General features: G+C 33.6%; 1 protein-coding gene across 17 annotated transcripts in view; it reads right to left on the reverse strand.

Annotated features, from left to right (window-relative positions):
* Nucleotides 1–20,429, reverse strand: part of DZIP3 (DAZ interacting zinc finger protein 3) — a 74,033-nt gene that overhangs the window by 41,210 nt on the left and 12,394 nt on the right. For all 17 annotated transcript variants that reach the window (XM_081138533.1, XM_081138528.1, XM_081138537.1 and 14 more), the window contains 11 exons: nt 19,242–19,345; nt 18,303–18,372; nt 16,012–16,167; nt 12,977–13,093; nt 11,185–11,265; nt 9,942–10,066; nt 7,079–7,193; nt 5,235–5,354; nt 3,973–4,074; nt 2,474–2,566; nt 1,682–1,734 (listed from right to left, as the gene is read on the reverse strand). In XM_081138533.1, coding sequence (XP_080994659.1) covers nt 1,682–1,734; nt 2,474–2,566; nt 3,973–4,074; nt 5,235–5,354; nt 7,079–7,193; nt 9,942–10,066; nt 11,185–11,265; nt 12,977–13,093; nt 16,012–16,167; nt 18,303–18,372; nt 19,242–19,273 — 1,064 coding nt within the window. In that variant the 5' untranslated portion in view covers nt 19,274–19,345. The remainder of the gene's footprint in view (nt 1–1,681; nt 1,735–2,473; nt 2,567–3,972; nt 4,075–5,234; nt 5,355–7,078; nt 7,194–9,941; nt 10,067–11,184; nt 11,266–12,976; nt 13,094–16,011; nt 16,168–18,302; nt 18,373–19,241; nt 19,346–20,429) is intronic.

Here is a 20,429-nt window from a genome sequence, read left to right on the forward strand (position 1 = left end):
AAAACTGAAGCCACAGAATCATGGCTGCTGAAGAGAGTGGGGGAATTCCAGAGGGGAAAGAGTCAGAGAAGAGACCACAAATTATTTATAGCCACATCTCTGACTGACTGATCAACTCCACATGTGTAGAATAAACTCAAAGCAGCTCAGCTAAAGGCAAAAGATCTGAATTGAGACTAGAACCATCACCCAAGAAAAAGAGTTCACAGTTCATATCCAACCAAGTTAACTGCCTGTCAAAACAAAAGTAACATACCCATTGTAAAAGAATGGAATTCAGAATCTCTACATCTGTCCTGTACTTATTGGATACATGCTATATGCTAGGCATTATGCTATGTTGTGGGATTATAGCAGTAAACAAGATAAAGTTCATGCCCTTGTGGAGGTTACAATTAAATGAAGAAGAGAGCCAAGAAAGTGTATTAAAACTTAGTAAATGTTGTAATGGCAACAGTAGAGGGAATACATGACAGAAACACCTAATCTAATGTAAATAAGGCTTCCCAGAAGCTTTAAACAGGTAAAGCCAAAGGAGTAGAGTATTCTAGGCAAGGCTTACAGGTAAAATGGATGGCACAATCAAGAACTAAAAGGAGCCCAATATAGTTGGTGTACATACAGTAAGAAAAGGATGACAAGAGATGATACCAGTGAGGTCAGCAGGGGCCAAAGTGACTGAAGAGCCAAGCTAAGGAATCTGAACTTAATTAAGAGCAATGAGAAGCCTCTGAAAGATTTTCAAGCAGAAAAGTGATATATTTCAATTTTCATTTTAGAAAAGTGCCCTTATGGCTATAGAAACAACAGAATGAAGAAAGGTAAGAGAGACCAGTTTAGAAGGTGTTTCAGAATTCCAAGTGAGAAATAGTTTAGTGGAAGTGAGGAGAAATAGTTTAGTGGAAGTGAGGAGGCATTTATAATATATTTAAGAAGTTGAATTGATTGGACTTAAAAAATATTACAGAGCAGTGTTGGGAAGAATGATTGCAAGTCCAGTTGTTGGCATGCTGAACTACAGATCTTTTTGAAACATAGAAGTGTAGGTTTCTTCAGTGTGCAGGTAGATTGACCTACATTTTAAGGGTGAGATCTATGATAGAGATAAAAAAATTTGGGTTTCATTAGCTTATAAGGGAAAACTAATACCTTAGATATCAATGCTATGTCCCTGGTAGACTGAAAAATGGTAGACATTAACAGTATAAACCAAAGAAAAGAGAAACAGTGTGTTAGAAGAACTTTTTATATTGAAATTTCTAATTTCAATGGCAACATTCTACATCTCTATGAATTCCTAGCTTATATTCCTCTGCAATACAGTTTTCTCATCTAAGCAACAGGACGATTCTAATTGTCACACACGCTGAGAGGCCTAAATGAGTTTTGAAAGCTAGGAGAAAGTTTTTATATTGTAACAACCAATTAATTTATTTCAGAAAAGGTTATTTTCATACTTAAGGAAAAAGTGTTCACATAATTTCTCCTTTCCTGCTTTAGAATTTAAATGTCTACAAAGTAGGGAGAGAGCGGGGAAATAATGTCAGTTAAATATAATTTTTTCACACAATATTACCTTTAAATTTAATGGAGCTCTAACAAGTCACAGAAACAGAAGAAAGAAGCAACTGAAAAACATATACATGCTCAGAAAAAACAAAGTATTTTATTTCAGACTTACCTTGCTCCTAAATTTTCAATGGTTATATATTCATCCTTTCTCACAACTTCAAACTGCAAGTGATGGAAAAAAATAGCCCTAAAGTAGTTCAATTTTCAAAATTCTTTAATGTCACTAGTTAGCCTTAACATTTGAAAAAAGACAATGAGAATGAAGCTGTAGCAAATATAAACAAAACAGAAGTAACAAGGTGAGCCATAAACAACCCTAATCAAACAATAAACTAGAGCCGATTTTTAAAGAAATTCTACTTTACATCGTGAAAGGATTTAAATGCCAAATCTGAAATACAAAAAGAGCATAGCTAAAGATAAAGAAAGAAATATGTATTTCTATTCATAATTTTGATCTGTTTACTTATAAACTGAAAATTCAACATGCATTTCATTAATGTAAAAAATAAAATGAATACCATTTGAGCACATTTTATGTAACAGGTACTATATGTGATTTCTACAGATATTTTCATAGGAAGATGCTTACAGACTAAAAGAGGGTCAGTAAGTCTAAAGTATTTTTAACCTTAGGTGGCACAGATTAGATTATCATCCTTGGCTTGTCTGTGTCTCTTGTGTGTGTGTGTGTCTTTATTTTTAAATTTTTTCTTATTCTTCAGGACCATTTAAATTCTACTTTGGAGAAATCAAAGCAATACATAGAGGTCACAGAATTTAGTCACCATCAAAGAGAATATGGCTAAAACACTATTATGACTCCCAAATGTGTTGAAATTGAAAACAACATTCCAATGAAAGAAAGCAAAAAAAAAAAAAAAAAAAAAAAGATACTCACCAAAATTTTAACAATTCCAGGTACATCACATTGTAGCATCCTTACCATGTCACCTGTACATCCTTCCTTCAAACATTTTTTCCCACTAAAGCTCTAAAGTTATCAATAGAAAAAAAAAGAATTATCAAAACGAAAAACATTACAGACAATAAAAAAGAAAATATTACTGATGTGCAAATCTAATTATATTTAAATAAAGTTAGAAGCAGGTATTTCTCTCTAGATGATAAAACAAAAGATGTGAATAAACATTTGAGAGTCTGCTGTTCAAAAACAGTCCATCTCATGTATCAAATGACTTTCCTATTTAAAATGCATGATTGTCCTTTTTCTCATAATTTCTAGTACAAAATCTTCAAGTAGCTATATCACTACTTAAGATATAGTCACTATGCAGAGGGAAAGCAACTTCAAGTAAAATGTACTAGTTAGGTAAGCATATAAAGGAATACTGAATTTCTATTAGCTATATGGATTCCAGGGAAAAGGAAAGAATAAAAATGTTGAGGCTTTCTCTGGTTCTGACCTTATTTCCTCTTGTTAAATTACTTAGTTTTCTTTTAATTCTCTTTCTAAAGCTGAGCAATAATCATTGCCCTAACAATCAAAGAAAGTAAAAACATGCTGCTTAAACAAATGAGTAATAATGCTTTATTGTACAATAACTTTTACAGTGTAAAACAATCCAAGTTCATGTTTTATCTGTTAATCCTCACAACAACCTTATAAAGTAGGTATTACTATTCTCACTTTATGGCTTAGAAAAATGAGTCTCAAAGCAGTTAAATTACCAGCCTAATGTAAAAAACAAACAAAAAACCCCCCACAAAACTATAAGTGGCTCAGTCTGGACTTGAACTCAGATCTCCCAACTCCATATACAATGCTCTTTCTATACCACAACTGCTTTATTGTGCTTTTCTGTGCACACAATGTAAACACTCTGGAACTAAATATCAGAGTCATCAGATCAGCAAAGAGTAATTAATATAGAATTGGGCTTTATACTTTTATTTTAATTTTAGTGGCAAAGAGTTCAATTTACTTATATGACTAAATATACATAAATATACATAATCACAAATAGATTTTTGAAGACTATAAAATTGATCATTGTTCTCTATCCTTAAAATAGAAATGATCCTTAAAATTGTATAACTGTCTGTTTATTAAGCAATTCTATTCTTTGATTCTATGTCTTTTATGTAAATATATGCAACAATAGTTCTATTCTTAAGAGTTAAACTTCTATAGGGAAAGGAACAAGCTGATATCACTTAGTAAAGCAACAAGCAGAGTATCCTCTACAAAAATCTGTTTAATAAATGGTGATGATGAACAAGGAATAGTAAGGAGAAAAGCATCAGAGAAAATACGGGAAAAAATGGAATAAGAAAAATAGAGGAGGAAGGATGTGAACAGGAAGAAATGTGAGGGGGAAAGAGAGAAGGGTAGAGGAAGAAATGTTGTAGTCAAGCTTTGATGGAAAAACAAAATACCTGATCATTTTCACCTGGATATTTTAAATTCTTGAACTTTTTCCAACAAATTTTATGAAAATAAACACAGCAGCTTTTACTGCACATTAATTGGAAAAATCCCTGGAAAAGAATGAAAGTAAGCTGTTGACATGGAAATAGGAATTCATGTACACAAAGAAAATACCACCTTAACTTTACAAGTTTCTCGCCCTTCCCGGTGTGTCCTTCCTTGAAACTATAGCTATGCTTCCTTTAAAGAGGTAGACTGCTTGGATGACAAAACTCTAAATTTTGTGACCAGGACTTCCTGCTGCTACATGCTATCCATGCGATTAGAACCCTAATGCCTCCCTGGGAAACCCAAAGCATATCACCTTGTCACCTAAACCAAAACTCACCTTGCTCCACCGTAAGCATTGTACTTCACCAGGCCCACCTTCCTAATTCCTAACTTACCCTACTGAATAAGGTCCTGGCCTTCCCCTCCTCCCCACATACCCCATTTGCTATACACATCATGCCTTTCCTTTTTTTCCATTTTAATAACCATCTTTATTTGTAAAAATCCAAATATAAAATATATTCTTTCAGTCTTTCTGAGTTTTCCTTTTTACAGAAACAAAGACACATAAAAACCTTCCCCGCTATAATTCTCACAAACATGTTTTTTCAGGCAGCCCTCCCTACTACATACTTCATTCCAGAGTCCATGGCTTTCAACAGAGATTTCTGTTATCTTATAGAAGTGGTGTCAGATTTGCACTGATAATCACATCTCATTTTATCTTGTGATTTCCTAGTCTTATTCTGACAGACCCCTGAGAACTAGACTTAAAGTACTTTGATTGTTGAATTTCTTCAAGTCAAGGCTAGTTATGCTTTTTCTCCCCAAGGCCCACAGCAGAGAGAACGATCACCTTCATAGTAACATAATTCTTGAAGAATGACCACCTTTTTCCTTAGTAAAATAAATTTTAAATAAATGAACAGAAAATACCACTTCTATCTATACAGACTACTTTAGATAATTTGCACTGCATGGTAGCAGGAGTACCGTAACTTCAGAGACGTGTGAATATTACAAAAACCTGAGCAAAACCAATTCATTCTTTTATTGGCTCACAGAGCACAAACAATTGCAGCTCATTATGACTCTAAGTTCTCAGAGACACTCAAACAGCTTCTCAACTCCATTACCGCTGTAATTAAACTAAGTACTCTTTTAAACACTATTTTGAAGCATAATTAAATAATTTCTATCTAAATTTAATTTATGGTACCTTATAATTGGTGTTCCTTAAAATGTCAGCTTCACAAGATCGTTCACAATCTAGATAGCTGCAAATGGTCTGCTTCATTATATTAGTTTCAGTTGTCTTGATAAAATTATTGAGAAGATCCTAGATTTTAAAAATAAAAATAAATCTCATGAATTAGTAATAATAAGAGACTATATCATTTCCAATATATATCACTTACCATACATAATTTTAAGTAATTTAAGTAACATACCTTTATGAAGACACAGTCTGTGTTTTTTTTTAAAAAAATAGTAGAATGTATTTTCCTCATTCAAAGTAAACAACAGACAGGAAGGTGCTAAAATAGAAATACTGGATTTCTTACTGAATATGAGCATGGAGAAAGAAAAAAGTCTCTATTTGAAACTATACCTCACCATCCTAACTTATAGAAGAACTTAGAGTGGCATGTTCCTATCAAGAATTACCTGCTCTGATACCTATATACAGAGAGATAAGAAATCATTAGAAGCCAGGAGCGTCTTTGCCAGAACTGGCCCCCAAGACACCATGTTGGCAATGGGACTACTGCAGTGGTGCACTATGGCACTCACTGTCTTAATGAGCAGAAGTAGGGTACAGAAATATGCTTCCAATGTTCAGAGTTACAAAAACAACCAAGACCAAGTAAAGTTTCAGTAGATAAGTACAGAAGTTCAATTTTTTTCAAATGTATAAAATTATATTACTTTAAGTGAAAGTTAAAAGGCATATTGGTTATCCTGACAAATGCCAAAACTTGTATGTTTATTCTATTGATTACTGAGATAGGTATGTTAAAATACGTTATTGTGATTGGGAGTTTTTAAATTCTCTTTTCAGTTCTATCTGTTTTTGTCCCATCTATTTTGAAGCTATCTTACAAATTTTGAGTTGTTATAGCTTCCTGGAAAATTGAATTTTGTATTTAATGAAACTCTTTTTATTTTGAGGAATTCATTTGGCCTTGAAGTCAGCTAAAATATAAGGATCCAAAAAGGTTTAAAGTAAAAGTTTGGAAAGAGGTATGTCATTCCAACACTAACCAAGAGAAACCGGTGGTTAATGTTCATATTAAACAAATTAAAAAGTGACCAATGTGATTTATCAAATAGATAAAAATTATCCAAAAAGTAAAGAATACGCAGAGGATGTGGAAATATGGAAACTCTCATACTCTGTCTTAAGAATATAAACTGGTACAAACTTTCTGAGAGAAAATATAAAGATATAGCAACTTTACAAGTGTGTGAACACTGGGTTCACAATTCCACTTTTAGAAATTTATCCTAAGAAAACTATAAAAAATACACAAAGATCACTTTACATAATAGTGAAAAACTGAAATGTTTAGGATAAACTATTCATAGCAGGATGACTATCTGGAAAGAGATAAATGAAAATACTAACAATGGTTTTTCCATTTAAAGAAATACGAACAAATTTTAGTTTTACCTTCAGGCATTTTTACATTTTTCAAGTTTTCTGAAGCATTTAGTACTTTTAAAATTTAAATCAACAACAAAATAATTGTATGTATAATTTGAAAAAAATAAGTTAACTATTGCATTTAGCTCCAGCCCTGTGAAGAACTGGACTAATAAAGCTTTTAGTCTTGTTATTTAGAAATGCTAACACAGCCTCCTCACTTCTCTCTATTTGTTCAATCATACTCACATTCCGTACTACGTAATGAAATCAAGGTTGTTTCTTACATAAAAAACTAATTTCCAATTAAAGAATGTGCTTGGTATAGAATATGACATAGTTAAGATAACCTGCACTTTATCAAAGATGATTCTGATTAGGCAGAAATAAAACGTTATTCTTAAATAGTTGCTTACTTTAAAAGTTGTAGGTAAATCTTCATCTTCCATAGGCTCTATGTCAAACCAATGATCATTTGTATCTCCTATTTCTTGTAAGCTTTTATGAAATTCTAGCAGTCCTCCATTATATCTGCAAGGCATTTTAAATAAGGTTAGTTTGAATGTAATTTTGTAACTAGTTTACAAATAAGACAAGTAACTCATTATTAATATTTATTTTTTGTGTGATAAGTAGGGTAGTGATAACCTCTGGCATGCTATAGAAATACAAATACTAGGACTCTCACCTGTGGTAGATTGGGATGAAAAACAGGTGGAAGGGGAGACAATAGATTATGTAGTAGCTCACTTGAACAGTATGGGGACCATGGTAATTAAAGGGATTGTAGAGTTGACTGGCTTTTGTTTACTGTCTTGGAAGCCTTGAAGAAAGAGAATGACAGGCACAGGTCAGCCAACTATTGACTCAGGACACACTGTGAAAGACAGAGGCCTTTATGGCAGCATTAAAAGAGACCCTCATCTTCTGTAGCCATAAAGATAATCTGTGTTAAAAATCAGTCCCAGATTTAATCACAAGGTGTAACAAACCATAAAAGAGATGAAATACATAACCTTGACAGGACTACTACTAACTCAAGATAAAAGGCCTCTATGGTAACATATAAAGAATCCCGATCAACCCTAAACATAAGGACAAACTATGCTGAAAATGAGGCCCAGTATTTAACCATGAGGGTAGAACAACAGTAAAGACCAAAAGCAGAGCCTAAACAGGACCATCTGTGAAAACTGGGGATCTGCCAGGAAACAAGTAGACTCTGAGATCTGGAATGGGGACATTTGGGTGATTATGCTTAAAAACAGTGAATCCCTCAATTCCTCTGAACCCTCTGGCTGGCAAAGACCTCTTCCTTGCTAGAGGAGAGCAGATTTCCTTTACTTAGGGACCCCACAAAAATATCACCTGGGGTACATGTCTCAAAAGATGACGCCTTCCTTCTTAAGATCCTCCCTATCTCTACTCATTGCCTACAGATTAATATATCTAGGATCGGGTAAAAGCAAAGTCCAAATGGGAAAACAGAGCCCCTGCCCAGGAAGGAAAAGTTTCCTCATCTAAGAATTGCAGAACTTGACTAGTCTGTACTGGCAGGAACACGTGTGGGAGTGAATCTTAAGAGTGCTGAACCAGTGGACAAATATATAGCTGAACAGGGACATGTGTATAGACATGGGACAACTCTTCCATAAGTCAAGATTTAATTTCCTAGCAAGGATACCTGAAACCATTCCTAACATGCTGCTAAGAAGGTTATATGAAGCTTGGACATAACAATGGCCTATAGTAACTGAAGTGGAAATGCTGAAAATTTCTTCGCTAAGTATTAAAAGAAAGCTCAGAGAGATAAGGATGTTAGAAAGACTTAGTGCATAAGACCAGAGCCCACCACTAGACAATATCCCCCGGAAAGACCTAGATGACACTCCATCCACTAATACAGTAAGAAATACAGAGTGGGAAGGGCAGCTCAGTGGTGGTTGTTCTCTATAGGTCGTTTATTAAAGTAAATAATGCCATATGACTGGGCTTTCTATTGTCAATAATATGGAAAATGAATTCTCTCCAATGTCCATAAGTAAAGAGAATAAAAGTAGTTCACATATCTGAGGGAAGGACAGAAGTACACATTCGTTGTCCTGTCTCAGAGCTATGTTAATTCTCTCCACAATACAGACTATAGGGATTTTGATCATTCTGACATTCTGCAAAACATTACACAGTTGACTAGTATTGATAACATCATACTAGTGAACAGGAAGTGGGAAATCTTCTGGATACCTTAGTAAAAAGCAAGCATGCCAAAGGATAGAAGATAAAGCAAAGAATCAGGGAACTACCAGATAGTTATGCTTTTAGGGTGTCCAATGGCTGGGCCAAGCAGTAATCCTTCATAAGGATTTGCACAAGTAAACTGTCTAATTCACCCTTCAGATCTTAAGCAAACATTATTTCCTCAGAGAGACTTCTGATTCCCAGAACCAGACTGGGGCTCCAGAAGTCTTTTATTGTTCACTGTATTTTCCTTCATAGTTCTTTATCACATTTCATAATTATTTTGCATAACTTATTTGATTAATATCTATAATAGTATCAGTTATATGGGAACAGGAACTATCTATTTGTAAATAATTGAATCCCCAAATCTAGCACAGTCCCTAGAATATGATAAATGCTTAGCAAATAAAATGAATGAATGATGTTACAAATGGCCAAAGAGCTCCATATAGGGAATGGACTGCTAGTCCATATTGGTTACCCTGTACAGTTTCACTAAATAGATAATACACAACACTTCCCAAACTCAGCATTTGAACCGTTTTGATGTTTTATGAGTTCATTTATACCTTAAACACCTATTCCAAGTGTGATAATAACTACAACCATCATTTATTTATTAAGAATAGCATTTCTGTGTCCTGGGCATTATGTTAATCACCTACAACATCCTTATGAGGTGGGCATTATTGTTAGTTTCATTTTATAAATAAATAAAAAAAGATAAGGCTTAGCAACATTAAGATTCCTTGGATCAAAGATTAGGTAGGTGGTAGAAAATGTATTTGAACCCAGGTCTGTCAGACTTCAAAGTCCATATTCCAATGTCTATGCTATATTGCCTCTTATTGTCATGACCTGTCAAGTTTGATAATATTCTCAAGTGCATTACAGAAATTATTATCTGTAAAAACAGGTGAAGAAAAAAATCAGTCCAGCACAAATGTCATTATACCTGGTATACTGTGCAAACTTTATTCCCATTTTGCAATGCAGAAAGCTGACAGGGAAGATCTAACTATTAATTAAAATCCTTACCTCTTTTGAGCACATCGAAGCAAACCACGTCCAAAATAAGCTAAAGACATAAAATTTTCACAAATTTCATTTTCTTGGATCACCATCTTCATCACTAGAAACTTATTCTCAGCTTCTATATAATCCTGTAGGAACATAAATCTAAGTTTGGCTGATGTAAAGACATTCTTTTTTCTTTTACAATAAACAAGTATTTCCCAAACTAGAGAAGTTAGGGAAATTTTAATATTGATCCAGTCTTTTGGTCATTTATTCACATCTCTAATCCTAGCACCTCTGTATGTGATCATGTATGCTTAAAATATTTGCAAAATAACTTAAGATATTCTTTGACCAACATTTAAAAGTGAACATTAAAATCACAACAGCAGCTCTGGCCTGGTGGCCAAGTTGGTTGGAGCGTGGTCACATACAGCAAAAGGTTTCGGGTTCAATCCCCCCGTTGGGGCAAGGGGTAGGTATGGGAGGCAACCAATCAATGTTTCTCTCTCACGTCAATCTCTCTGTCTCTCTCTAAATATCAATAAAAACATATCCTTGGGTGAGAATTAAAAAAACAACAATTTTTGTTTCTCAAACTGACAGATACTACTAGCTAAAACAAGAACTTTTCTGATTACTATGGGAGCATGTCTTTATAATGCTTACTAATTTTCTTTCTAATTGGAGCACAAATCTTCCTAATTTTTCAAATAGCAAGCAGAGAGTAGAGATTCCTGAAGACAAAAAGTAAAGGACATATCAAGGTTGCAAAAAAAAGAGAGAGAGAAATCATTAAAAACCATAAAAAGAGAATGTTAAATTCGAAAGAACTCTTAGAAATACCCAGTTAACTTCCAGAATTTTACTTTTGCACTTCAAATTAAACAAAGAATTTGAAGTAAAACTCATATTTTACAAGGGGTAAGATTAGGACCAGAGAGATTAAGCTACACTAGAAAACTGATTAAAATGTATTGTATAAAAGTGAAAGATGCTAAACAATTTTCTGTTTTATACAAATGGTAAGCATTTAAAGGATAAATAAAATAACTAAGGCTATAAGATAAAATTATGTTTCCTCATCAACATTTTCAATTTTACAAAACAGTCTCTGGCATAATTATTCTATATTATAAGTATATGAAAGAAAAGTCACTGGTTTCAATTTTTAGAGAATTTCAAAAACAACATTTTAATTTGTTAAAATGAGGTCAGTATATGTGAAAAGATTTATAATGGCCAAATAACAAGTGCTACATACCTCTTTCTTTCCTCTTTCAGTGAGTGCTACTCCATACAAAAATAGTAATGTCAAATAATAACCAATATTAATCTGATGTGCCTAAAAAGAAAACATTTTAATTGGTTATTTAGACTAAGCTACTTTAAACTTTAACAAGATTAATTAAATATCGTAGGTCTATTTAATAATTATTAAAAATAGTAAAATTATCATATTATCAATCATCTAATAACTATAGAGAGTACATTTTAGATGTATTTGGTAATTTGACCCAGAAGAAGAAGAGAGTCAATAATCCTAAAATAAAACATGAGAGTTTGACTAAAGAAAATGAAAGCAAATGACATCAAGATTTGTTATATTAAAACTTTCAAAAAATTCTCTCTCTCATTTATATTTCAGGTATCAAAACACTTTAGGTAATAATACAATAAACAACTAAGTATCTACCATCCAGCTTAAAAAATACAATTTCTTAAATCAGGGCTAGGGAACCTTTTTTCTGCGAAGGCCATTTGGATATTTATAACAGAACTTGAGAGCCATACAAAATTATCTACTTAAAAATTAGCTATGAAAAAAACTCCTAGGTTTATTGAATTTTGAGTCCTGCTTGTGGTTGCCTTGGCAAGGGTCAGACCAAATGATTTTGGGGGCCAGATACGGCCCGTGGGCCAGACGTTCCCCACCCCTGTCTTAAATCAAAGTATTTTATTGTCTGTGTGTGCATTTTGTTATAACAGTATAAACATAAAGCCTGTAACTTCTTCAGTGAAAAATTAAAACATGATGATATTTACTTCATTTAAAAATGGTCTATGCCAAATTATAGAGATGGAGAAAAGATTAGTGATTAGGGAGAGGGGGGAGGGCAAAAGGTGCATGTGACTAAAATTGTAGTGATGTGACAATTCTTTTATCTTAATTGCAGTAGTGATTACACTGCTGCATAGATTACACTAAAACACAGATTACTTTACTGATCCAAATTAGTCAAAGAAATGATTTTTCCTTTCACCATTTTGTAATATTGGTTTACTATTCCTTTTACCATTTTGTACTAATTTTTGACGCAAGGTTTCTTTTTCTCAGATTTTTCTATGTAGTTCTAAGGTATCATTTGACTTTGAGCATGCAATTATATCTTATCAATTTTATCTCACATGATTATTCAATAACAGGTAATAGCAGTACCAATTTTTACAAATATAGAAATATCAGAAGAAAGAGGAGCTGATTAATAATTAGGGGGAGCCCAGCTGGTGTGGCTCAGCAGTTGAGCATCAACCTATGATCCAGGAGGTGGCGGTTAGATTCCTGTCAGGGCACATGCCCGGGTTGCAGGCTCAATCCCCGGTAGGGGGCATGCAGAGGCGGCAGATCAATAACTCTTTCATCACTGATGTTTCTCTCTCTCTTTCTCTCTCTCTGTTTCCCTTCCTCTCTCTGAAATCAATAAAGACATATTTAAAATAATAATAATAATAATTAGGAGGAAAGGAAGGAGTAGATTTTGTCATGACTCCATTTCTAATTGGGAAAGTTCATTTTTATTAGTTCAGGTTTCTCTTTACTTAAGATAAACAATTTTATGGCAGGGAAGGGAACTAGAATAGCTCATTAAAGAGGTGCAGTCATAAGAAAGTACAAGACAAAGGAAGAAAATCAATTTATGTGTACTGTTCTCCAGAGGTAGAAGAGGAAAATAGAAATTGACCTATACATTAAAGTTAGCATGCATTAACCATTCTCTCATTGAAAAATGTTATGTGAGTCCATCATTTCAATCTTTCAAAAACAAAACACTTACAGTATAATTAGTAGCTTGAATGTTCCTAAGTGCTGCTTCCAGTTGTGTTATCAAGAAACGTAAAGTCAAAGCAGGAACAATTTCCTCCCCATTCTGGCTGTTAGTTGCAACTTCTCTCTATGCAAAATTATTCAGTTGAAAATGTGAAGTTAGAATAAATATCTACATATTCTTATTATACAAATAATACATTTTCATTGTAAAAAATGTGGAGTACAGATATAAAGATGGTTTTTAAAAAACCCACACAACCCAGATACAACTGTTCTTATAATTGTTTGTTTTTAAGTAGTCTGGCAAATCTTTGCAACTATTTCCTCAAAACACAAAAACGTATTCCTATGCCTGCCAAGGGATTGGCAACATCCACTCTTACTTTGGAGGAAAGTGGTAATCCCACTTCATTCTCATACCTTCGTTTCTCTAGCATAACTAAAATCTCCTTTCCATTTCTGAACCTGTGGTAAGCAGGAATGCTGGCTTTAATACCAACACCAGGATAAGCCATCTTACACTGCGATCTGATTGGAACCAAGCTAATATATGACTTATTATGTAGCATAGTTTGATATTTACATGGATTAAATGAAAGGAAGGACTGTGTCTTATATTTGTGTCCATTCCCCAATGCCTTATGCCCAACAAGTGTTGGCTTAAATTATATTATCTGTTTAATGATGTATTATCTGTCTGGAAAGTTGAATCTACATTTTTTTAACTTGGTTTCTAGTATACAATACTTTCCTGTTTTTCTCCTAGCTAACTCGATGCTTTATGTCAAGTCTCCCTAGCACTCAATTTAATAAACCTCTTCTCCATCTATACACATTCCCTGGATAAAGTAATTCACTGTCATGTTTTTAAACAGTGTCTACACACTGATAGTTTCCAAATTTATATTTCCAGCTCAGAACTATCACCTGAATTCCAGACTCATAGATCCAACCACTTACTCAACAATGAATCTTGAATTTGAAAAGGCATATAAAATCTAACACTGAAGTTCTACATCTGCCAAAGAGTCTAGATAATTTCAGATAAATTCTCTCCATGACAACTAAAAAAGCTGGACAAAACATAACCACTTGTTTGAAAGCAATGGAAAACTACCAAGGCACTGAAAATCTCTGGGGCCAACATGCAAGAGAGGAGGAAGGTCCAGAAATGTGAGACTGACTTTTGGAGTCACTTTTATCCTTAAGGCAACCTTTGTATTCAGTTGTGGCTGAGAGGCCGAGGTACTAGGCAGAGCTTTCAGCAAACCTGCAAAACTAGGGGAAAAATTGAGACTTCATGATCTATCAAGGAAGAAGGGCCCTGGTAAACACCTCACTCTTTTGGTTGGGACCCTGAAGAAATACACCCTAAGAGTGTTTATTTTTATTCCAATTGGGAACAGACCCTAACACAAGGATTTGAATGCACATAGTTTATTTGGGACATGCAGAGAACAATGGTAGGGGAATGGAGAACTGATACAGGGAAGGGAAAGCAGGCTTAAATTAATGGATGTGTTATTAAACCAGTTACCCACAGTGGGAAACTGGTGTTAAACTGAGAAACAATAAAAATACAAACCTCAGTATTAACCAACGCAAGGAGAAAGGGAACTGGGATATTTATATAACAACTCCCAAGGCTTATTGGGTGCTTTCTAGAGTAAAGGGAGAGTATTAATTTCTTGGGACTTCAGAACTGCTATGAGAGTATAGCCTTTTGTAGTTCCAAAAAAAGAAAAAAAAAGGTCTGAGGCAGAGAGATGCAGATACTGAAAACTGGAAATTGTCCAGAGCATACTGAAACTATAAAAGTCAAGGGGTATGGGCAGGGCACTGGAAGTATCTGCTACAAAGGGTAAACCATGAATAGATCCTTCTTTATGGAACAGAAGTAAAGCTTGAAATCACCCCAGTCCCTAATTGAATTAAGTGATCTTCCAGAAAAGCACAAATAAGCATTACTAAGAAATATTTTGTCTAGTGTTTCTAGTTCTTCTCAAAGGAAGGTTGCTCTAAACCAATCTAGGAAGCCACTGCAAATAGCAGAATTTTCTATCATCTTTTAGATAACTGTGGAATTTGTATTAATGTTTTTATGTTCACATTCATGATTTGGGTTTTTTTGCCTTCTTTTTCTTTGAACATTCCTACCAGGCATTTATCAATTTTATTGGTCTTTTCAAAAGAACAAGTTTTTGCTTTACTGACCTTCTCTATTACGTGCTTTATTAGTTTTAACTATTTTTATTACTTCCTTCATTAGACTTCATTTTTAATTTGCTGTTCTTCCATTAACCTCTTGAACTTTTTATTTAGATGATTGGTATTCAACCTTGCTTCGTTTTCGAATATATGCATTTCAAGCTATAAATACTGCTGGAAGCACAGCTTTTATTTAATAACACAGTTTTGATATATATTTTTTATTCAGTTAAAAAATTTATGTAATTTTCATTGTGATTTCTTATTTGAACCACAGATTACCTAGGTTAGAGGTATATATGTTAAGTTAGGAAAAATGCTTTCTAGTTTATCTGTTATTGATTTCTAAATTAATTGTACAATAGTCAGAGAACATGCTCTGTATCCTTTCATCTGTATCCTTTATCATGAACTATATTATGCAATAAAATAGTAAATGCAAGTGTTTCCCCAACTTCTGTGGGCTGTTCTAGCAAATCATTACAACCAAGAAGGGGTTGTAAAAACCCAAATTTATAGCCAGTTGGTCAGAAGTACCAGGGACAACATAGGACTGGTGAATGACATCTGAAGTGGGGGCAGTCTTGTGGTACTGGACCCTTAAAACCTACGGGATCTGATGCTAACTCCTGATAGATGGTGTCAGAATTGAACTGACTTGTAGGACACCCAGCTAGCCTTGGAGAATTGATCAGTGTGGGAATAAACCCACACATCTAATGTGGGAAGTACTGTCAGTGTGGTAGCAACATGAGAGTAAAGGAACATAAAGTGTTTTCTTAGTTACATACAGAGGGCTACACTTCTGCCCCAAAGAACAAATTATGATCTTACCTGCATTGTTTGGAAAGAAAAATCTTCTTGTACAAACTTCTTAATGTGAGGGACCACACCTTTTGGTAGATTATTAATTGCACTCAATAACTTCTTCACTTCTAATAGTATGTTAACAGGGACAAGATCAGTAGGTGTGTCCTTTTCCTGTTTATCCTAGAAGACATTATTAAAAATTTACACAATTATATTTGGCTAATATTAAAGCCAGTCAAAGAATTAAAAAACAAAAAAGAGCAAAGTGCTTTTACATACTATATGTAGATCACTGTGACAGGCTACAGAAAACCCAAATAGAAGATTAAGACATTCTTCTGCTCTCAAGGAACTTACAACATTGCAGGAAGTTTAAGACCAAAACTCAAGAAGCTTTAGTATTGGGAATATCATTATAAATTCATTTGAAATTTATAAACAAAGTAGAAATTCAAAAAGAATAATTACATCTTTTTTGATAGGGTGGTGGAACAGGAAACATGAACAATTTACAATTTTAGGTTTAAGTATGAGTTAGCCCTTAAAAAATAGTTGCTCTTGAGAAATATACAGCATGCATGGAATTGCTCCATTTAAAGCATAAAAAATGCTAAGTTTAAAATGTTACATAGAATATTCTACATAATAATATGAAAACTATTTCTAAGAGTGGTTTTTACATTAGTTGTGAGGAATGGGTGGGCAACATAAATGGATGAAGGGCCTGGAACAGATGGATGATGGCCTTCCTTCAAACCTTAACAAGATACCACAGCTTCTGTACCCTGCTGAAACTCTAGGAATATGAGTATGTTGCTGCTGACCTCTGCATAGCAGAACAGCTTCTTACTGCAGAGGCCATACAGGGCTGGAGTCCCTGAAAATGCCCTGGTGTGGGGTGACTTTGACTGTAACTAGGAACCAATAAAGTCCATTGCAGAACTATCTGCCTACTCTCCACTTCTGGGTTTGAGTCTTAAATTAAGATTCCTCCATCTCCAACAATACCCAACAAATATACCTTATATTTGATAGCACTTCATTATATGAAAATTATATCCAAAAATGTAGGAAAATCTTAAAAATTTTCTAAATCCCAATAGAGGGTATCTAAGTGTATGTTGTATAATTCTTGCAACTTTTCTGTAGGTTTAAAATTTTTTAAAAAGTTAAAAAAAAAGGACTTCCATAAAGTAACGAGACAAGCTCTTATAAAGAATGACCATTATCAGTAGAGCATATATTTCAAACTAAAGGTCAATTCTGCCATCAAAAGTTACCACAGAATCATCTAACAGTAATTACCAAATTTATACACACACAAGATCATGAGATAGTTTTTTTGTTTCAACAGGAAAGACTGTAAGCATTATGCTTGTTAAATATATCTTATTATAAATACAATTTTAATTTTTTTCAAGTTGTCAAACTATTTGATGCTCAATCCATTTTTGCAAAATTGACATAGCATCTAAATCAAATTCAAGTCAAAGTTTCCACCTCCCTTGCCTTCTTTACTCCCAAATCTGGATCTTGAAATGTCTTTTCTGTATCTAGTCCCCCTGGTTCAACTGTGCATCCCTATGTACATTTGCACATATTGTGTTTACTCTGCAAAATTACTTACGGTGATAACCTCATGCAAGTAAATACTATGGTTATTTTATGTTTATATATATTTTCTTCATAAGTTACTGAATAACTTTTACAAACTTTATTAAGTGGATACCAATCATTATATAAAACCTGTTGAACCCAGACTTCATTAAATATAAACCTATGTGATATTCATATTTAATCAACCATGAAGCATATTATCATTGGCAATAAAAGTCTTATGTTAATGTATATTTTCATTCATAGCATATTGGACATTCTAACAGTAAAGATGATAAAAATAGGGAAGAGAATTAACTTCAGAAACGACTCAGTGAATCTCCTACTAAATAAAATTCTGTGTGTGCGTGTGTGTGTTTTCTTTGTATGTATATAGTTTTCATTTTGTTTGAATTTTGCTTTTAAAAGTAAGAGATTTCTTAAAACTGACTGTAGGATGTTTCTGAGCAAGTCAACTCAATTATCTATTAATTTTAACTTACAGTGAGGATTGGTGCATAGAATGGTAACTTTGAGACACAGAATCAATTATCAAAGAAAGGTTTAATTATGACCATAATTTTACTTATTAAGACACGAAAGTGAACTTACCCTAAAATTTTAAAATAATTAAACTAACTAGATTTAGCATTACATTCTCTACATAATTAGTCATTATTAATTAACTAACAGTTAATGAAAATTAAATCTTCTCTTACCAGTTGACCAGTTGGTTTTTCTACTTTATTCTCAGTTTCCTCCTTAGTTTGCGCCTCCACAGGAGGATCCCTATTTTAAAAAAAAGAAAGGTTTATTCAGGGCATTGTGAAAACCCATTCGACCCTAGACAATAATTATTGTTCCTTTCTCATTCTCTCTCTATATATAGCCTCAGCATCTGTAATATATCACTATGTATGCATTTTGCTTAAACATAACTTTTATATATCTTCTTACTACATTATAATTCTAAGTTCACACATTTTGTTTAGTCTTCATTCCCTAAGCACCAAGAAGGTCAGTAAATGCTTGTAAAATAAATTAATAGATCACATTGCTTATTATATGAGACAGTTAAAGGTAGGAAGGAGACCTCCAAACTAATCTGTTGTTTAGCATTATATGGGAGAGGTATAGGCAAGCTAACCTTGCCTGACTAGAGGAGATAATGGACTTTTGGCCTTTACCCAGGTGAACCACTCAGTAGAGTCAGTCTTCTGTGTTAAGGTTAGGTTACCAACTATAAAATGAGAATAATAATAGCATCCACCTCAGAGAGTTGTTATAAGATTTATGTAAGTTAACATTTGTAAAAGCATTTAAAATAATGCCTGGCAAAGAATAAATCTATGTAAGTGCTTGTTAAATGATAAATAAAATAGTTTTATTGAAAATGCCCAAATATGACAAGCTGTGACATATTTCTATGACAAGAATTTTTCAATTCTTGGCTCTTCAACCAGGGTGTGGTTCTTAGAGAAATTTTCTAAAATTAGATTTTACCCAGTGTACATCCCCCACTAATCAAAGCTGCTAAACTGTCCTGAAAAACAAAGGTATCTCATTAACACTAGCTTCCCAAGGTTACATGTAAGAGACAAATGTTGTGTCTTTGGAATACAACAAATGCAGTTGGCTTTTGTAAATCCATCGCTCACCTCACAAAAAATTCTTCTGGTAGAGAATCCATGATGCACAGTGTTCTTTTACAGAAGTCTTATTCCAATGCTTGCAGACTGACTTTTACTACTGCTGTTTAAAGCTGTAAGGAAAGTGGTATTTTTAGTGGAAAAGTAGGAGGATTGCACTCCTTCTCCCTAGTATATAAGTAGTACATGATCATTAAAGAAAATTTTGAAACTGCTGTGAGATAAAACAAAAATCACAGTTTCATCATCCAAAAATAAATCACTTTTACATTTTAATATACTTCATTTTTTCCAAGTGTACATGTATTTTACCAATTTGTAACCATACTGAATAGACAATGCTCTACACCGGCCTTTTCGCCATTGACCACTGTATCAACAGCCTGTTCCTCCATTTTATACTTCTAGTAATCATTCTCAACGGCTACACAACTAGTTGATTGGGATTTTTTTGACCATTTCCATATGGTTGGACATTTAGATTGTTTCTCATTGTTTTATCATAAATAGTATTTTGATAAACTCCACTGTCCATAAGGTCTTCTCTATATTTATGATATCCTTACAATAAAATCTCAGTAGAATTCCTAGGTCAAAAGACACAAATATTTAAAGCTGTGTATTGCTAAATGGCTTCGGAAAAGGTTTGTACTAATTTATTTCCAATAGGTATAAAAGTTCCTGTTTAATACAATCTTGATAGCACTAATTGTTTTATTTTCTTTTAGTCTAAAAATAACATGTAGCCACATTTTCCCAAAGCTGTATGATAGTATATCTTCATAAATTAAGAAAGGTGGGATATAAACAACTCCTGCATACTCTCTGGTTCAAATATCAATGCATGTTAGGGATGTTTCCTGAAAGAAAAAAGAATATTGAAGCAACAAATGAAAACAAAAAGGGGAACAGTATAGAATAGTACATTAGTATATCTATTTATTTATATACCTCTCTATGTAATATCCCTAGACCAACTCTTCTCAATTTAGTCCCATATGATTTCTTTTACTAAGAGTTCAAGCCTCCAGACTCCATTGCCTTCTGCTAGGCTGACTTGCCTTTCTGATCTCACTGTACATAAGCCCAGGAACTGACAGAGCAAACACATGTAAAACTATTTCTCAGTGCCTGGGGCAAAGTAGGAAATGATGAGGAAAAAGAAAAGAATATGGCAGCAACAGCATAAATGAAACA

Source organism: Miniopterus schreibersii (assembly GCF_964146895.1).
Source record: "Miniopterus schreibersii genome assembly, chromosome: 5".
In the NCBI taxonomy this organism is placed as follows: Eukaryota; Metazoa; Chordata; class Mammalia; order Chiroptera; family Miniopteridae; genus Miniopterus; species Miniopterus schreibersii.